This window comes from Fistularia commersonii, chromosome 30, assembly GCF_037954325.1.
Source record: "Fistularia commersonii isolate RoL2024-O1a breed Wild chromosome 30, RoL_Fcom_v1.0, whole genome shotgun sequence".
Classification (NCBI taxonomy): Eukaryota; Metazoa; Chordata; class Actinopteri; order Syngnathiformes; family Fistulariidae; genus Fistularia; species Fistularia commersonii.
Genome location: NC_141313.1, coordinates 3,789,328 through 3,805,853, shown reverse-complemented (window position 1 = coordinate 3,805,853; position 16,526 = coordinate 3,789,328). Strand labels below are relative to the sequence as shown.

Genomic DNA, 16,526 nt, shown 5'->3' with positions numbered 1-16,526 from the left:
GGAAGGGTATCCAACTAACTTTTCAGCTCCCTCAATCACGGGGAGACAGAGCCGGGGCGGCTGCAGACCGAGGGGGAGAATGAGAAAGATGGACAGAGGCAGTGACGGAAAGAGAGAAATGGTGACAGAGACGGAGGGTGACACGGAGAGACGGATTGAAAGAGGTTAAAGATTCAGATACGGCTGTGAGAAAGTCGGGCAAGGATGGGCGACGATAAAAAGAAAGCAAAAAAAAAAAGGGTCCATGAGAGACCATAAGGATGGAAGTGAAAAAGCAAGTGAATGGAGGGATGACTTAAAACAGCATAATGAAAAAGATGATGGAACTGAGGAGCTTGACATGAGGATGGGAGACTAAATAGAGATGGCGGAAAGATAAGAAACAAACAACCAACAACAAGAGCGAGGGGAGGAAAGAGTCAAGAAGAAAATGATTAGAGGACCGAACAAAGAGATTCCTATCGAGGAAAGTCTGAACAGACAGACGGCAGCTGCTTGGAATGTTTGGATCAATAGCAAAGAAGCACTTAGCTGTCCAATCCAACGGCAGCGATAAACACTCCAAGTCTGCAAACTCAGCCTGGCGACCAGACCGGGCTCCGGATCCCGGTGTCGTTTCACCCTTCGCAACCCGACCTGCTCCGATCAGCGGCGGCTGCGCACCGACCGGCCAATCGCGTGGCGGCTCCTGGGTTGAATAAAACGATTAGCCATCTCGTGTTTACAATAACGCCATGGCGTTGTTGTAAACACGAGATGGAAAACACGAGATGGAAATAGAAAACACAAGACGCGGTCGCTCCGATAAGTCGCCCTGTCACGCATCCGGTCTCCGATTGGCCGACGCGTCACATGTTCCTTCGCTGCGATTGGTTGCGGGTGTGGACGATCGTGCCCACCGTCTGTTGCTGTTTTTTAAAAACATCCGCTGGAAAGTCAGCTAAAAAAGAACAAAGATATTTGGGGATTTTTTTTTTTTTTTTTGTCTCAGGCTAGGAAACTCACTTCAGCACATTAGTAGCCTCGGAATCGAAAAGTCATCGGCGGATCATGACGGGGCGCGCGGGCCTCGGGCTAACGGCGCCGTAGCGACACCTCCTCCCCCCCCCCCGTATGTGTGAAGCGAGCCACTGCAGGCGGCCGTCGACGGCCACTTCATCAGCGCTAAGTACTTCTGACAGGCTGAAGGAACTAAAGAGGCTCAGCCCACATCACATGTACTCAAGGGCTGATAACACGAGGACAGATGAAACTGCCGGGAGAGAGTTCTATATATTTGGGGCGAGTTTTTCTGATCAGACCGGAACCAAAAGAAAAAAAAAAAAAAAAAAAATCTGTGGTTAAGAGCTATCGTGCAGGCACGCGGGCTTTTTCGCTCATTCCCGGGTGTTTGTGATTTACCCCGTATCCCCGATATCAGCCGCAGAACACGGATATCGTGTGTGGTTTTCACGATGAAGGACGTGCGCGCGCGCGGATCGCCCGCGGAAAAAAGGACGGGGTCACGATAACAAAAGGCGTGGCGCCGCTGACGGAGAAGCTGTGATTGCATATAAAAGCATCCGTAATGATTTTCTGCCAGCGCAGGCCACTAATTCCTGTGTATTTATGCGGCAATGTTTGGCTAAAGAGATGCATGAAGATATAAAAGATTTTTATGGGGAAACGCGGTTGGAGAACTGTCTTTGTGTCTGATCTATGGGCGCGCACGTACTATATTTTGTATTCCGTTAACCTGTTGCCATTGTGCTGAATCTTCAGCCGAAGACAAATTAGCATTTAAATGAGCCAAGTTATTTTCCGTTTATGTCTGCTCTAAATGACTGATGCAGTAGCTTTTGATTGAGATGGGGGAGTCCAGGGGGGTGGATTTTTTTTTTTCTTTTTTTTTTTTCGGCGTTATTGACCCAGGAGAGGTTGAGTGAACACGTTCATTTTTTTATTTATTTTTTTTCCGCCGCCGCCCCGCATCTCACATCTCACTCACAAAGAAGCACTCGGTCACTCGCTCGCCTCGGCTACGCGGCGGTCTCCGACGTTTGGCACCGAGCAGCTTGACTGATACGAGCCGCCTCGCCTAAAGGACCACCCCGATGATTTCCAGCCTTATCTTAACGGCGTGCGTGTCACAGACAGATTCCATAATGCACTTGGCAGGGCTCTCTGTATCTCTTCGGAGGGGCTGCGTTCACATTCTCGCTCTCGCGGAATGTTGAAGCTCCGTCTGAAAAGCGGGACGGCGTAATTTTCCCGGCATTTCATCTGTTTTATATTGAAATAAAAAACCCTAGCGGAGACAAGTTCTGTTGAAAATGAAACGGCGTTCTATTTGGAGAGGGCGGGAGGGGATTTTAGAAGTCCCTCATACTTTAAACGATCGAAGAGCTTTACGTCAGTCAAAAAAGTCACATGACCGAGCGTGACACTCGCGCCCCGATGTTCAAGAAGCCGCTCCGAAACTGCCCTCTCGAGGGGCATCTGACAGGGTAGATTAAATACGACATTGGCCTGTTAGGAAGCCCCAAGGTGCAAGATAATGTGATAAAGCGGCCCCCGGGGGCCCGAGCAGTGGTCGAACCATGATGAGGTGTCCTCTAGAGCGAGCGTTCTCAAACTTTCAGGTCCTAACCTGAGAATAATTAGATTTCCAGAGAACGTGACGGCCTTTCAGGTGAACTCCTCTGGATTTCCTGGTAAGTTTTTTTTGTTTTCCTTTCAGGCAGTTTCCCCATTATTTTCCTCAGGATTTTTGAACAGTTCATTTTTTTTCCGCCCTCTTGTCCCTCCCAGCCTTTTCTTTCTATCTTGTGGATTCCTGTGTGGTTTCATGTTTTGACTCCCGCGCCGACCTTTCGACCTCGACTTTCGTTCGGTTTGCCGATTCTTCGGTTTCACCCTCGACCAAATATATTGACACGCTAGTCAAAGACAGGTGTAATAACCCGACCTGCCTGCCGGACGCGCCACTGGGATCCGCCTTGTCTGGCCGAACATTCAAATTCTTGCTCGGTTTGGAACCTGCGTTGCTCTGCTTTCTTGGGAATGAAGTCATTCATTATCTTTACGGCTCATCCTGCGCTCGGGGTCTCCGGGACACGTCACACTGAGACGTGCGCGCCCTCATTCACATGTCTGGGCGATTTCTCCGATGTCTTGGGGCTGTCGGGGACGTACGACTGTGAGCCCGGACGAAACCCCTGCGGACACGGAGAGAACGCGGCGAGGCTGGAATTGAACCAGCGACCTTCCAGTGTTAGGTGGAAGTGCTTATCTTCCGCGAGACAGAATGGAGCTAATTTAGTCGTTTTTCCGGTCATTTTCCGTCAAATTATCTCATCGAATTTTATTTATTAAAGTCCCATAAAATATCTAATGATCATGAATAAATTGTCTACTTCTACTCTCCCTCTGTCTCTTTTTCAATTCAGTCTGATGAAGTACAGCAGCCAGCTCACACACCCTCCGTCCCCTCAGACAATCTCCGTCTGCTAGCAGCGCCGGATAAAAAACGGAGAAGAGTCTCTTCGGATTTGCTGACTTTCTGTAAACACTGACTTCCACAGACAGACGAAACCCGGCGTTGTCACCAATCCAGCTCAGAAGACATTTCTGTTTCCCTCAAATTGAGTATCTGAGCAATTTGGGGATTACACAGCCGAGCCCCCCGCTGTCACGCTTCGAACCCGTCTCTCCCAGAACAGTGTCACAAACATTCACCGGAATGCATGCCAACCTTTGCATGTGTGTATGTGTGTGTGTGTGTGTGCACACCGGAGGGGGGGGGGGATCAATCACATGCTTTGAAAAACACTCTCATGCAGCTCATCATTATTCATCATTATTTTCACATCAGCATTTGCCATGTAGAATGATATGAATTAGAGACTAATCCAATCCAAACAGCAGGACCGGGTTCTTCTCGTCTTTTCTGTCTTTTGTGTTTTTGAGGGGTTGGGGAGCCTCTTTTTCGCCGTTTCATGATGCTCCATCCGGAGAGAGTTTTATGCTGCGGCACAGGGTCAGGGCTCCCCCGCCGGTGGGTCTGACCTTCACTCAACCACCCGGCCAGTCGGGCTGGTATATAGCCTTTTCAAGTTCAGGGCCCCGTGGTGTAAGTGAATGCACCGCCTGGGAGGTGGTACCTTTTCGTTTTACTGTCCGCGGCACCTGCCAAACCCTCCTCATTTTTTACGAACTGCTGCTTTTGCTGCCGTCTCTGACCTGGATGACCACATAAAAAAAAAAAACTGCATTTAAAAAAAAAAAAAAAAAAAAAGGGAGAATATATTACAATAAACTGATCAGTTCGGCAGGACCTGCCTTCAACCTGTCCGGTTAATACTTTGAAAAATGTGGACATTGTTTCATCTTTGAGGTCACCAGGGAAATTGAATGCTGAGTCGCCTCCTCTCTGCCCTTGCACAAGGCTGCCTTTTTCCTCCCTCCATTTCTCTCCACCCCCACATCCCCGCTGCTCTCGTGACTGCGAACCTCCCCAAAGAGTGATGAATGTTGATGGAGACGTGCAGAATGGTGATTATGGATCATCGCGCAGTAATGTGGAGGGACAGAGACAGACGGATGGAAACTGAGAAAGAGCGATACAATTGCTGGCTCGGAATGGTTGATGGAAGAATTGGATCCATCTGTGGGTCGAAGATGGAGCTGTTGCGCCACTGAGTGGTGAAATGTCAAACCGGCGCCACCGAGGTTATTATAAACGACCGCTCAGCTCGAACCCAAACCTGCGTGTATTTTTTCCGGGCACATTTAAAAAAAAAAACGATTCGTTCTTTCGGGCGGGACGGAAGCTTCGGCCCCTTCTGGGCTCAGAGGATCAGCTCTCACAGAGGCAGCCTGAAGGACCACTGATACATTAACGGCCATGATTCCGTCGGTCCATATTGTAAGGGAGAAAAATGAATAACACCGCATTTGCAAAAAAAAACAAGGGATAAATAAACGGTGTGCATTCAGTCCAAAACACACCGCTTCTACTCTTGCTATAAAATATATAACATTAGCTTCTCATTTCAACTGCCGCATTTCCAAAATCCATCCATCGTCTACCGCTTATCCTACTCTGGGTCGCAGGGATGCTTTATCTGCTGCCATCAGGCGAGAGGCAGGGTTCACCCTGGACTGGTTGCCGGTCAACTGCGGGGCCACGTATACAGACTGATAACCATTCACTTTTATCATTTGCAAAAATGGGCAATTTTTCCCCAATTAACATGCTTTTTGGACTGTGGGGGAAACACGGAGGAAACACGCTTAGACAACATCCAAATTCCACACTGGAAGGTCCGCAGAGGGAATCAAACCAGGGTACCTTGTACCGTCCTGCACCACTGCGCCGCCAACGTGTCCAAAACATTATATGATAAACCAGAAAAAAATGTTCAAATCACAAGTGAGGCTTTATACAATGGACCAATTTTACCTGTTGTATCCACAATCTCTTTTACTTTTTAAGAGTAGTTGATTAGTCGTAGGCAATGCAATTGATGGAAAAAAAAACAAACAAAAAAAAAAACGACATATTTCTACGTGAAATAGTAGAAAAATGAAATACACTAATTTTACTTCATGCAAAATGTGAGAAACTGCACACTCTATTAAAGATATAAAGTTACAAGAATTATGGCCAAAGGTGTTCTTTCCAGAAGATGAATGAATAAATTTAACTGGAACAAAGGGGGATTTAAAAGTAGACGCACATTGAAAGACAATAAGATCTGCAGAATTGAGAGTTTCAGAGTTGAGAGAGCCCATCAGCCAAGCCTGGTCACCTCTCTCCTCAAACTGGGGCTGGGAAACAGTTACAAGAACCTGCCCGAGGTCCTCCGCCTGCCTCCTGGCTCAGGGGAGACTAGAAATTCGGCAATTTAGCTAATGTATGTGAGTCAGGTTTCCTGAGGGAAGGGAACAAGTACATCACCAGTATGAAGCCTTTTAATCACTTCTGACAAGTAAATGGGCGGGGAATGCTTCGGGGAAAGTTCTGGCTTTCTCGTGGTCATATATTTTAAATGGTGCCATTTTTCTTTGCATTTTTTTTTTCTTTCTCTCGCACTCGCTCCCTCTCTCTCTCTCTCTCTCTCTCTCTCGCTCGACTTTCGGTCTCACACTGTTCTGCCCAAAGGCTACGAAGCAGTGTTTTATTAGTTTGGAAAACTCAGCGCAGAGCCATTTTAACACATTAAGCCTTTCTCTACACGGCTCGGAGAATTTCATTTCTTAGTTTTCGTGATAAATATTTGTCTCGTGAGATTTGAAATGTTCGCTCGTGGGGACCGAGATGAAATCAGGCCACCTTGAAATGTCGTGGCAAAGTTAAGTTAATTCTGCATACATTAGTTCAAAACTAAACCGCATTTCCAAATAATAGTCGTCCTCTCAGGCAGCAGTACGTTGAGAATAAATATGGAAAAATGATGAAAAATGATGACCGCTGTCTGAAAGCACCAATGCTTTCACGAGAAGGGAGCTGAATTTTTTTAAAAATCCGTCAAAGTAAATTAGGAATACGAAACATTCATGTTCAAATAAATAGCTATTCATTTTGAATAATACTTTTTACTACAAAAATAAATATTACCAAGCTACTGGGCAAATTGGCCTTTTTGGATTATTGCTATATAGGCTTCAAGTTCTCACCCCCTGTTACTGATTACATTTTTTTTTTTTTTATTATATATTTTTTTATATTAGTAGCACACTGTTGACTTTTTAGTTCATTCATTCATTTAGTTCATAATATATATATTTTTCCCCATTTACCTCCCATCTGATTTGCAGTGCTGACATGATGGCTTTTGCAAAACAGACAAAAAAAAAATGCAAAAGTCCGGGGACCCGCTCGACCCTTCTTTCATTGCTGACATTTTCCTTTCAGATCAAGTCCTCAAATCTTACTTTCCAGCTTCACGCTGCAGCAGCTCCGGGATGATGAAACCCAAAGGGGTCATGTCGTCCTCGAACGCCGGTCATCTGACAGGCAGGAGTCGAGCGGCGCAATTCCCGGCGCTCAGGGAGGGCTGCCAATGACAGGTGGGGTCACAGATGATTAAAGAAATATAATAATGTTCGCTGTTAGATTTATGAAATGAGCAACAGTCAGCCGGGATCTCCTCCGGGGCGCCGGCGCTCTACTCTGCTTCAGAATTATTCGTCATGCAGTTTCCCGATGGCTGCGGCATCAGGGGTCATTGGAGTTCTCACAAGAGTACCGGGTCGGTGTTGACATGGTGGCCACTCCATCCTGCGGGCTGGCAGCGGAGGGTCAAGGACCGAGGGTGTGATACACGTGAAATGACAAGGCTGCAAGGACTTCATTAAGACGGAGGTCAGAGCTGCTGGCCGGAGCCGGCAAAGCCAGGCGACCTTCTCGAACACTAGTGATTCATGGTCTACAGTTAAGGAGGCCAGGATGTCAGCTGGGAACAAACACTCTCCATCAGGGGTCAAGCTGATGTTAAAGTCTCCCTCCAGTCAAAAAATCTATTTTTCCACCCTGTTTTTCAAACTGGAACTGGTTGAGCTTCACTGTGGAGATCAATGGACGTGCGGAGTTTCCCACGTCTCCTCTTTCATCACTCATAGTGTGGAGCATGATTTAAGGGTGTGAAACTTTCGAAGCCCATACTGGTCCGGCACAATTGTGACCTGGAAAAAAAAGCCTCACAAATACTAACGGGGGAAACATGAAAAAGTTCCCTCTACATAAATATTGACTTTGCAGCTTTACTTTCCTCTTGAACAGACTAATTTAGGTTGTCTGCTTAAATTGACCAGACTTCACCAGTTTACCAGACTTTCCTCAATTATGAAATATTTCAATAATATGCTACTGAATGTACTTTTTGGCATGGGAAAGTTGACATTAATTCCTAATCTTATTTTATATACTGCATAAATATAATTAATCTAAGTTAACTGATCTGGAGTGCCTGTTCTTCGTTGTGTTTTACCATTTCAGCATCGCTATAATCCACACCACTACATCCCGCCGTGATCGTATAGTGGTTAGTACTCTGCGTTGTGGCCGCAGCAACCCCGGTTCGAATCCGGGTCACGGCATCCTACTCGTCCCCATCTCCAAATATGTTTTTTGAAATAATGATACCAATTCAGAATAATAACTTAAATTTATCCATTGACAATTGAAGGCAAATTCAACTTTATTGTAAAATAATACAAACAAAATTTTTTATTTTACAACAATAGTTCAATAATAACAATAATAGTAATTTAAAAGCAGCAATTTAGGACAATTACGTACATATGAGAACTTCACTTACCTGGGTTTGTTTACTCTGGTGCTCTGATTGCACCAGCTGGGTCACGTGAGCACGTCATCAGGTCATAAATCTCACCTGTGTGTGATGACGTCATCGCCAACCAACGCCCCCCGCACGCACTTTTGGGATAAGTCAACGAAGTCTGAGGGTCGTTGAAGCCAAAATTCAGCCAGCCGTGATCGTATAGTGGTTAGTACTCTGCGTTGTGGCCGCAGCAACCCCGGTTCGAATCCGGGTCACGGCATTTTTTTATTTTGCTCCCCGTGACACCGGAGCTAGCAAATTAAAAACACGACAAACATAATAATAACAAATTCAACTACCTGTCTCTGTGGCCACACTTTCCCTTCAAATCGTCTTTGTGGAAAATTTGAAATTGTGTTTACTTTATGAGGGTTGTATTTCCTCTCCCTGCCCACCGGCCGTGATCGTATAGTGGTTAGTACTCTGCGTTGTGGCCGCAGCAACCCCGGTTCGAATCCGGGTCACGGCAGTGGTCACCTGACCGGAAGTCAAACGCACTTGTTTATTATTGAGACCTCCGAAAGAACGCTCATCAATGCTGTAAACTACGAGTACATTTCACTACATAAATAAGAAAAACCTTATAAAAGTTGTCACTCTTTCAAGAAGTGAAACCCATTTATTATATATATTCATCATACATAGTTCAGTATTTCAGGCCCTTATATCTTGAAATGTTGAAACTCAAAATGGAATGAATCTTTGTAATATATGGGTTTCACTTTCTGAAGAATGACAAAAAAATATCGAGCTTTTCATGTTGCATCTTTTCAAGATGTACCTGTACTAACTTTCCATTTCCGCCTGATAGAACTTTACACATCCACTTCCCTATGATCCAATATGAGACATTTTATTGTGCACTCATATGCACACTATTCTCCAGCATTATTTATTAATTATTTCATTTCTTATTCATTTTAAAGTAAAGATTAAAGATAAACAGTATGCATTAAATGCATGTGTTTATATGGTTTCAATTGTTTTATTTTGTCGTGAAAGTGTAACATCAAAACAAAACCATATACGATGGTAAATACATAATATATGATGCAGAATTATTTTTGTACTTTTTGTAGTACTTTATCCTCCACTCTATTTTAGCATGAAATAATAAATAAACCGATTCATATAATCAAGAGTTATTAATTTAAATGTTTTTATATGCAGCAATTTCAATTTTCTCACACCCAATCTGATATTTTATCGCCAACCGTGCTGGTATATTACATCGCATTTACATGTTTTCCACCATATGTACTTACTGAGTTGTAGAAAATTTCTGATCTATATTGAGACAACAAATATCCGTGTTCCGCCTCATTACATGAAACAAATTCTGCTTTTCTGAGACGCCATAAGGGGGAAATGTTATTATTTGATATTCTCAAGTCAAACAGAAATCCTTATAAATCCTGATGTAAAGCATCGACTAACTGTTATAAGAAAATACTCCCACGTCCCTCAAAAAAACAAAAAAAAAATCCACAAAATTGAAGATGCATTTATTTTTTCCACACAAAGTAAATCACAGCAGATGTTACATGGGAATTCACATCTCAGTCACACCAAGATTGGCTTTCCCGATCGAGCTGTTTTATAACTTAATGTCAGTTATTCCATGTCAATACTACTGGTATTTCCATTTCTGTTTTTATCCATCGTGTGTTTAATTTTTATTTGGTCCTGGCAGCTAAATGTTGGTAAAAATAACACGTTCTTAACTTGTGCTGTGGATTTTCTCTCAGGAGACAACTGACAGCTTTTGCAGGAGGTTTAATCGAACTAATGGGTCAAGCAGACCTGGTGATGGACTCTGCAGACATCACACGTTTAAGACTAGCGTGTCTGTCGGCACCACAGCCAGCAGGCTGCTTTGACGTCGAGCACGACATGTCACGGCAGTATGTTCAGACCTTGGTCCTCTGATTCATCTGATTGCATGGTAATACCTTCATTCTCTGACCTTTGCTTTTCCGTGGAGCGTTTTAGTAAGGTGTCTGCTGATTTATCTGTAAGTTTTCCTAAAGCGTCTAACCTTGAAACAGAACGCTGTGTGTATCAGTGAGATTGACATCTAAACTAGAAGCCGTCCACTTCGATCTATTGTATGTCAACAATAAAGCTTATGTTATGCAACATATAAATCTTGTGATAGCATCCAAGCCTCTGAAATAAAACTCTGAAATGCAACATGAAGTTTTTGGTTATGACTTTACATTAATATAATATGAAGTTTTGAAAAAGATGTGATGGTTTTAATTCATATACACAGTACAAATGAGGCAAAAGTTTGAAGCTGTTTCTGACTGACTCACGTTACAAACGGTAAATTAAAATATTACTCAAATATAAAGATAAGATAAGATAAAGATAAGATAAAGGAGGAGTGAGTGCTATTTATGATGCTGCCTGGCAAGCAGGGAGAAACCATGTCATCTTGGCCTGCGGATCCCCAGGAGCCACTGGAGGGGAGAAATTGTTCTGTTAATTGATGGTTTCATTTGACTCTCTGAGCAGCTGATCGATGCATTACAGCAGTTTGTTAATCAGATGACGACGTGATCGATAGCCTAATGATGAAAAGGTTTTAGCCTGATGTAGCAGTAAAGTGTGAGTGCAGCAGGTTTATCGTGATGTAATTTAAATGACCGGAAAAATGGTGTTGGGTATGTTCAACTCTTCACCTGTGTATTTCAATGTAATTTGCTGTAATCATTTCAACCACTTACACTGAGATGACCATTTTTGGTGGATCTCAAAAACAATTGTCTGAATGAAACTGAAAAGCAGCAAATGAGACTGTCAGTCATCTTGACCGGGATGCTGTTTCAACTCCCTGCAGAGGGTTGAAACATTTTACTTTATGAAAAATGTATTCCAAGTCTTTATTTCATTATGTGTGTGTGTTTTTTTTGACTATCTATCTCTAGTTACTGAATGCTTGAAAAATGCAAAACATATTTCTCTCTTGTCCCTCTTGATTTGTTTGACTCACTGAAATCAAAAACTTCTGTTGGTAAAAAGTACGTACCGGGTGCTGAATGCCGCCATCATACTTTGCAAGAAGACAGAGGAAGAATCCATCTGTTGTGATTCAAAATGACTTTTATTTTCAGGATTACATGTGCGCCAGAAGGTGTGGGTCAGATGGCCTTTGGGTGGGCTGATATCCCCCATTACGCAGTGATGCCTATGAGGCAGAAACAAAAGCTCAGGTAAGCGATAAAGTTTTGTCTATTATTTCCATTTCTAAATAGAGCTTTTCTCTGAAGGGAATAATAAGGTTCGTGTGATTCTATAGGAAAATGTTTTGCTGATTCCACATCTGTAAAGCTGTCACGTGTGCAGCTGTACTGGCTCTGTGCATAACAGAAGTCTGGATTTTATCAAAAACGTGTCAGAATCATTATCTACGAGAATGTTGTGGCTCTCCTTTGTGCTTCTTACCTCTGCAAAATGGCAGAGTCGGTACCCCGGGCCCATCTGTGCTGCACACGACCCTGGTGGCGCTGCAGAGAAAGGACCAGTACATAAAACTCAACTTGGTGACTGGACATTTGTATTTTTCACAGCTGGAAAAGAGCAAGGACCTGATTATGTAATTGTCCGTCAGGGGAGCACCAAGTTTCTCAAACTGGCCTTTATAGTGCTCCCATAGGGCATGACCACACACCTTGACAGAAAGACAGAGGCCATCGGTCACTCACATTCACAGGTCAAGGCATTTAGGCCTGTCTACAAAGTCACTCTTCAAGTTTTCAGCCTGAGCTGCAGCACTATGACAAAAAAGGAGAGGGAAAAAAAAACACAGGCTACATCTAACCCCACTAAAAAAAAATTTAGGCATTTAAACATAGACATTTAGAAAACAGGGGCAGCCTTCAGCCAGCCATGATAAACTTTTCATCCTAAATAAAGACCAAGGGTATGATCAAGTTTTCATGTAATAACTATACGAGAACATGTCCTATTAGTGTTTTTCCATATTTTGACAGAGATCACAGGATGGTAATCTGATAATAGATGCCAAGATTATACATGTAATACAAGTGTCATCACGATCTGGTTCTCCTGTCATGAAACATTTGCTTTCCAGAGCCTTGTTGAGAAAGAGCATTTAAGTAACTAAGAACAAGACGGAAAATAACTCACTTCCAGAAATTCTTGCAGCAGCGTCGGAGTGATTTCAGGCAGAGGCTTCATGTCGAGCGTCTGAGTCAGCCAGCGCCAGCCGTGGCTCAGGTTGGGCAATGCAGACTGGAACACAGACAACGGTGAAAGTCAACAAGGATACACGGCAGAAGCAGCAGCCAGTGTCATCAACATCAGATTTAAAAAAAAAAAAAAAAAAAAATTGTCTTGGGGCAAAGCAACACACATTAATCCATATCAAAAATACTCTGAAACTGTTAGTCTCTTATTTTTTTTGACTTGAAATATTATAACTGTCTACGTCCAGACATGTTTTGTTTCAACAGCGGGTTCATGGACTTGAGAGATCAGTTGGAAAGTTGGAAAGGAAGAGGGAAGGTGGCCTCTGGGTTACAAGACACCACCACCTCTCCTTCTCTCTATCAAAAAAAGAAAAGGGGGGATAATCGTAGCCTCACACCGGTCGGGATGTATCAATTGTAGATTTACCACAAAAGTCTCTGCCAGCTTGTGGCATACAAAGTCTAGGCTCTGTGGATGCTGAATGATGGAGACAGGCTTCCTCATCACCTATACCACCTGTCCCGACAGCAGCTTGTCCAGCTGGTGAAGGATGACTAGGAGGCGACCAGAAGACCCGCGGATCCGTCTGACAGGGATGGGGACTGCTTTCTGAAGCTCATTCATTAGCATCTTGGTCGAAGTAGGAAAAAGAAAAGATGTAAATCTAGATACAATGAAGCAAGAACTATTATTACTGCTATTCTTCATCGCCATAGCAGCGCAATAAGAAGACTGTCAACTGAGCTTACAACAATGAATAAATAATAAACCACCTGAGGTAATTACAGAATAATTTAGCCAGTTTTATAGCTAAATCAAATTCACATACAGAGAAAGCCCTGCTCTAAATTTTAACACAGCTGATAGAGCTGAAACCATTGAAAGAGATACACAAACTAGCCTGATGAAGACCTGAGCTGCTGGAAGGACTGAGCGCACTGGGCAGCTGCTGCCTGCAGCTCCTTGTACCAGCTCAGTATGCTGTCATCGGCTTTGCTCAGCAGCCCTGTTCACAGACAGACAGATGTGGTCAAACATTGTGAAACTAATGAGCAATCAGGGATGTCTTGACTTGTTTTTAGTCTCCTCTACAGTAACAGATGTCTGGCAGTTGTAAACACAATTCTTCTTGTTACTGTCCATAATGCTTTTCCAACCTGTAATCTGGCCTGTCTCTTCAGCTGAGTCTTTACCCTGCATCTGGATATCCAGCTGCATCTGTACCTCTTCCTGCATCTGGACATCCAGCTGTATCTGGATGTGTTCCTACATTTGGACCACCAGCTGCATCGGCACCCCTGCCTGTCTCTGGGCTTCCCGCGGCCTCCGAAGTTCTGCCTGCCTGCCTGCCTGCCTGCCTGTCTGCAGGCTTCCAGCTCCATCCGCATCGCTACCTGTTTCTGGGCTTCCAGCTGCATCTGCAGCTCTGCTTGCAGCCTCTGCAGCTGTACCTAGCTCTAGGCTTGAGGCTCCCCCAGAAGATTAGCTGACCTGTTGAGTTTTGCCCGCTTCTGGGTTTCCTCCCATGCCTGAAGCTCCAAGAGATGCTTTTGTAATTGCTGCAGACAGGAGATAAAACTGTTTGCACAATGAAAAAACTGCAGACACTCACAAATGTTTTATATTAGAAGCTGTGACAGATGCTCATTAGTAATAATATAGCCATGAAACTAAAAGCATTTTAAAGTCAAATGCGGGAACCTGGTGTGCATCAAGGTCCCACTGACTACAGCAGTATATTCTTTTTGATTGCAGGGCATGTTTACAAAAGGTGGGTTAAACAAAAAATAAATGTGCAAGATGACATTTAGTGTTTAAGAGATCTGTCTGTATTAATATTGACCTCACATACAGTGTGAATTTAGAGATTGGTCAACATGAATGCCAAACTAGAAAGTTGTTTTTACAGTGGCGTGGAAAAGGGACTTACCTCACACGACTTTGAAAATCTATAGTCAGCGAGTCCGGCACTTGCACCTGCCATGAAGAATCGCTGTTGGTATAAGAAGTAATCCAAGCCCTGCAGAAAGTCTGCGACCTGCCAGGACACGCTGAGAGTCTCCCTCGAGCCAGCCATAGGATCCTACAAGAACATGTACATTTGAGAAATCAATGTTCTCGCTTAAACACCTTAAAAGAAAATACTCCCGGCAGTTAAAAATTACAAAAACAATCAGCTTTTATTCCAGTGCCACGGGGGGAGCTCTGGTTATTTTCATGGATGAACTGGGCCCATTTCAAGTTTCAAAAGAAGTGAAAACAAAATGACAAAAAAAACACACTGTAGATTTACTATATATGTTAATAGATGTAAAAAATGTGTGCTTTTGGGGCTTTAGAAGAGGTTCCACCTTTTTTTCTTGGCCGCTGCCTCTCCAACTGTTGACCTTCATCAGTTACATGTCCCAAGACTTGGGCAGAACATTTGAGCACGTTTTGTTTTCCTTGAAATTTTAAATGAAAACACGACATTCTGCTTGCGCAACGATAATAATAATTTTTTTTCGTGCAGGCCGCCAATATAGCACTCATGGCTTAAGATGAATAGCGAAATGCATCAACACTTCTTGGGGTTATCGTCTAAATACGATGTCATGCAGGTCCAGTATTTTAAAGTGGCAATTGCCACGTAATAAACCAGGTAAACACATACAAAGTTTAACAGTGTTGAAATAGATATTATACTTTATTTCGTCTGAGTCTTGGATAGCTGTGGCTAGCTGACCTCGTCCCGTCGGCAGGCCTGGAACTTGACCTTTCCATCGCTGGATCGTTTTGACCCCAGTAACGTTTCAGACATTTCGGTAACAGAAGCTGTGCGAACTGGCCGTTCTCTCCGAATGCTTCGGCGGTTGGTGTCCGCTCCCGACGGCTGATCTGGGATGGAGGCATCCGGCGGCTCCATGAGGAGAAATTTTAAAAAATGTAAACTTCGTACAAATCAAACCATATGGTTGACACAGATGCCGCTGATTGGATCGTGGAGGTCATGTGACCAGTAAATGGGAGAAATCCGATTTGAGGGTCGGTTTTCGGCTAGAAATGCGATATATCTGATAAAGTTTAATTTTCTGATAAAATGCATCATACGTCCAAGCAAAAACACAAGAGAGGCACAAAAACTGTGTGAGATGTATGACTACCGAGGAAGTCTATAAATATTGCGTTAGCTTGATATGTGTTTACGTGGGAAAAATTTTGCCGCTCGCCGGCTAGTGGATCCACCCTGCCAAGCTAGGAGTGTTAGCTAACGGGCTAACATGATTATGATTTTTCTTATTTTCAATAATTATGATAAGATGATAATAGATAGGTTAGTTTGGTAAGTTTAACGATTAGATCGTAATTTGAGAGCACCTTCTTTAGCAGCTTACCTTACCCGGCGTTCCGAATATATTTTCCACTTTTCCCCCAAGGGGGCAGCAAAGAGGCTGCGCAGTGACTGGACTTCAACTTCTGGAAATCCCTCCAGACCTGCAGCCTGAACCACGACCAGGTTATGCTGCAGTTTTGTGCATTTCCCACACAGACTGCGGAGAGAATGCGATTGTAAAACTAACACAGAGAGCCGGATAACAATGCGTTTGTCGAGTCAGTGCACATTAGAGAGTGTGTGCAGGAAAGCGAAGGAGAAATGTCAGAGTCTTACCTCATGGGTGGGTAGAGTAGACCTGGAAATGTCAAGAGATTCAGGTGATATGAGTAATGTGATGGAAGAACATCTGTGGGGTAGATTAAAAGCAGAAGGTGCAAAGTGTTGTTTAGATCTGTGGCTACTTTAAACCACAGCGAGACACAATTAACAAATAGAACTAATCAGGCACGGGTTAATGTGATTAAAAGCCATGGTTAACCACTCCCGGGTGGAAAAATGACCAGGGGTTGGATTTCCACTTCCTCTGTTAGTCATCATTCCACAGATCCCATGGAAGATGTTTAAAACAAGGTTTGTTCAGGATTCATTCATTACATGCATTTAAA

The 16,526-nt window shown here is 43.6% G+C and overlaps 2 protein-coding genes and 3 non-coding genes across 5 annotated transcripts; 3 read left to right on the top strand and 2 right to left on the bottom strand.

Moving 5' to 3' along the window:
- Window positions 1-8,010: 8,010 nt before the first annotated feature.
- On the top strand, window positions 8,011-8,082 carry trnah-gug (transfer RNA histidin (anticodon GUG)). Its single transcript has one exon. It is a non-coding gene; the product is annotated as a tRNA-His (tRNA).
- Window positions 8,083-8,475: 393 nt separating this feature from the next.
- trnah-gug (transfer RNA histidin (anticodon GUG)) lies at window positions 8,476-8,547 on the top strand. The gene has a single exon. It is a non-coding gene; the product is annotated as a tRNA-His (tRNA).
- Window positions 8,548-8,724: 177 nt separating this feature from the next.
- Window positions 8,725-8,796, top strand: trnah-gug (transfer RNA histidin (anticodon GUG)). Its single transcript has one exon. It is a non-coding gene; the product is annotated as a tRNA-His (tRNA).
- Window positions 8,797-10,065: 1,269 nt separating this feature from the next.
- Window positions 10,066-13,161, bottom strand: LOC147216158 (mRNA export factor GLE1-like). The gene is made up of 6 exons (XM_086178224.1): window positions 12,972-13,161; window positions 12,483-12,587; window positions 11,921-12,003; window positions 11,778-11,839; window positions 11,362-11,520; window positions 10,066-10,792 (listed from the first exon to the last, which is right to left on the bottom strand). Exons 1-5 carry the CDS (start codon window positions 13,047-13,049, stop codon window positions 11,507-11,509), a joined length of 342 nt encoding a protein of 113 aa, XP_086034350.1. The 5' UTR covers window positions 13,050-13,161; the 3' UTR covers window positions 10,066-10,792; window positions 11,362-11,506.
- Window positions 13,162-13,441: 280 nt separating this feature from the next.
- Window positions 13,442-16,333, bottom strand: LOC147216157 (uncharacterized). Its single transcript, XM_086177587.1, has 6 exons — window positions 16,195-16,333; window positions 15,920-16,075; window positions 15,271-15,444; window positions 14,476-14,628; window positions 14,037-14,104; window positions 13,442-13,551 (listed from the first exon to the last, which is right to left on the bottom strand). The coding sequence occupies exons 1-6, from the start codon at window positions 16,197-16,199 to the stop codon at window positions 13,442-13,444; spliced, it is 666 nt and encodes a 221-aa protein (XP_086033713.1). The 5' UTR covers window positions 16,200-16,333.
- Window positions 16,334-16,526: the final 193 nt, after the last annotated feature.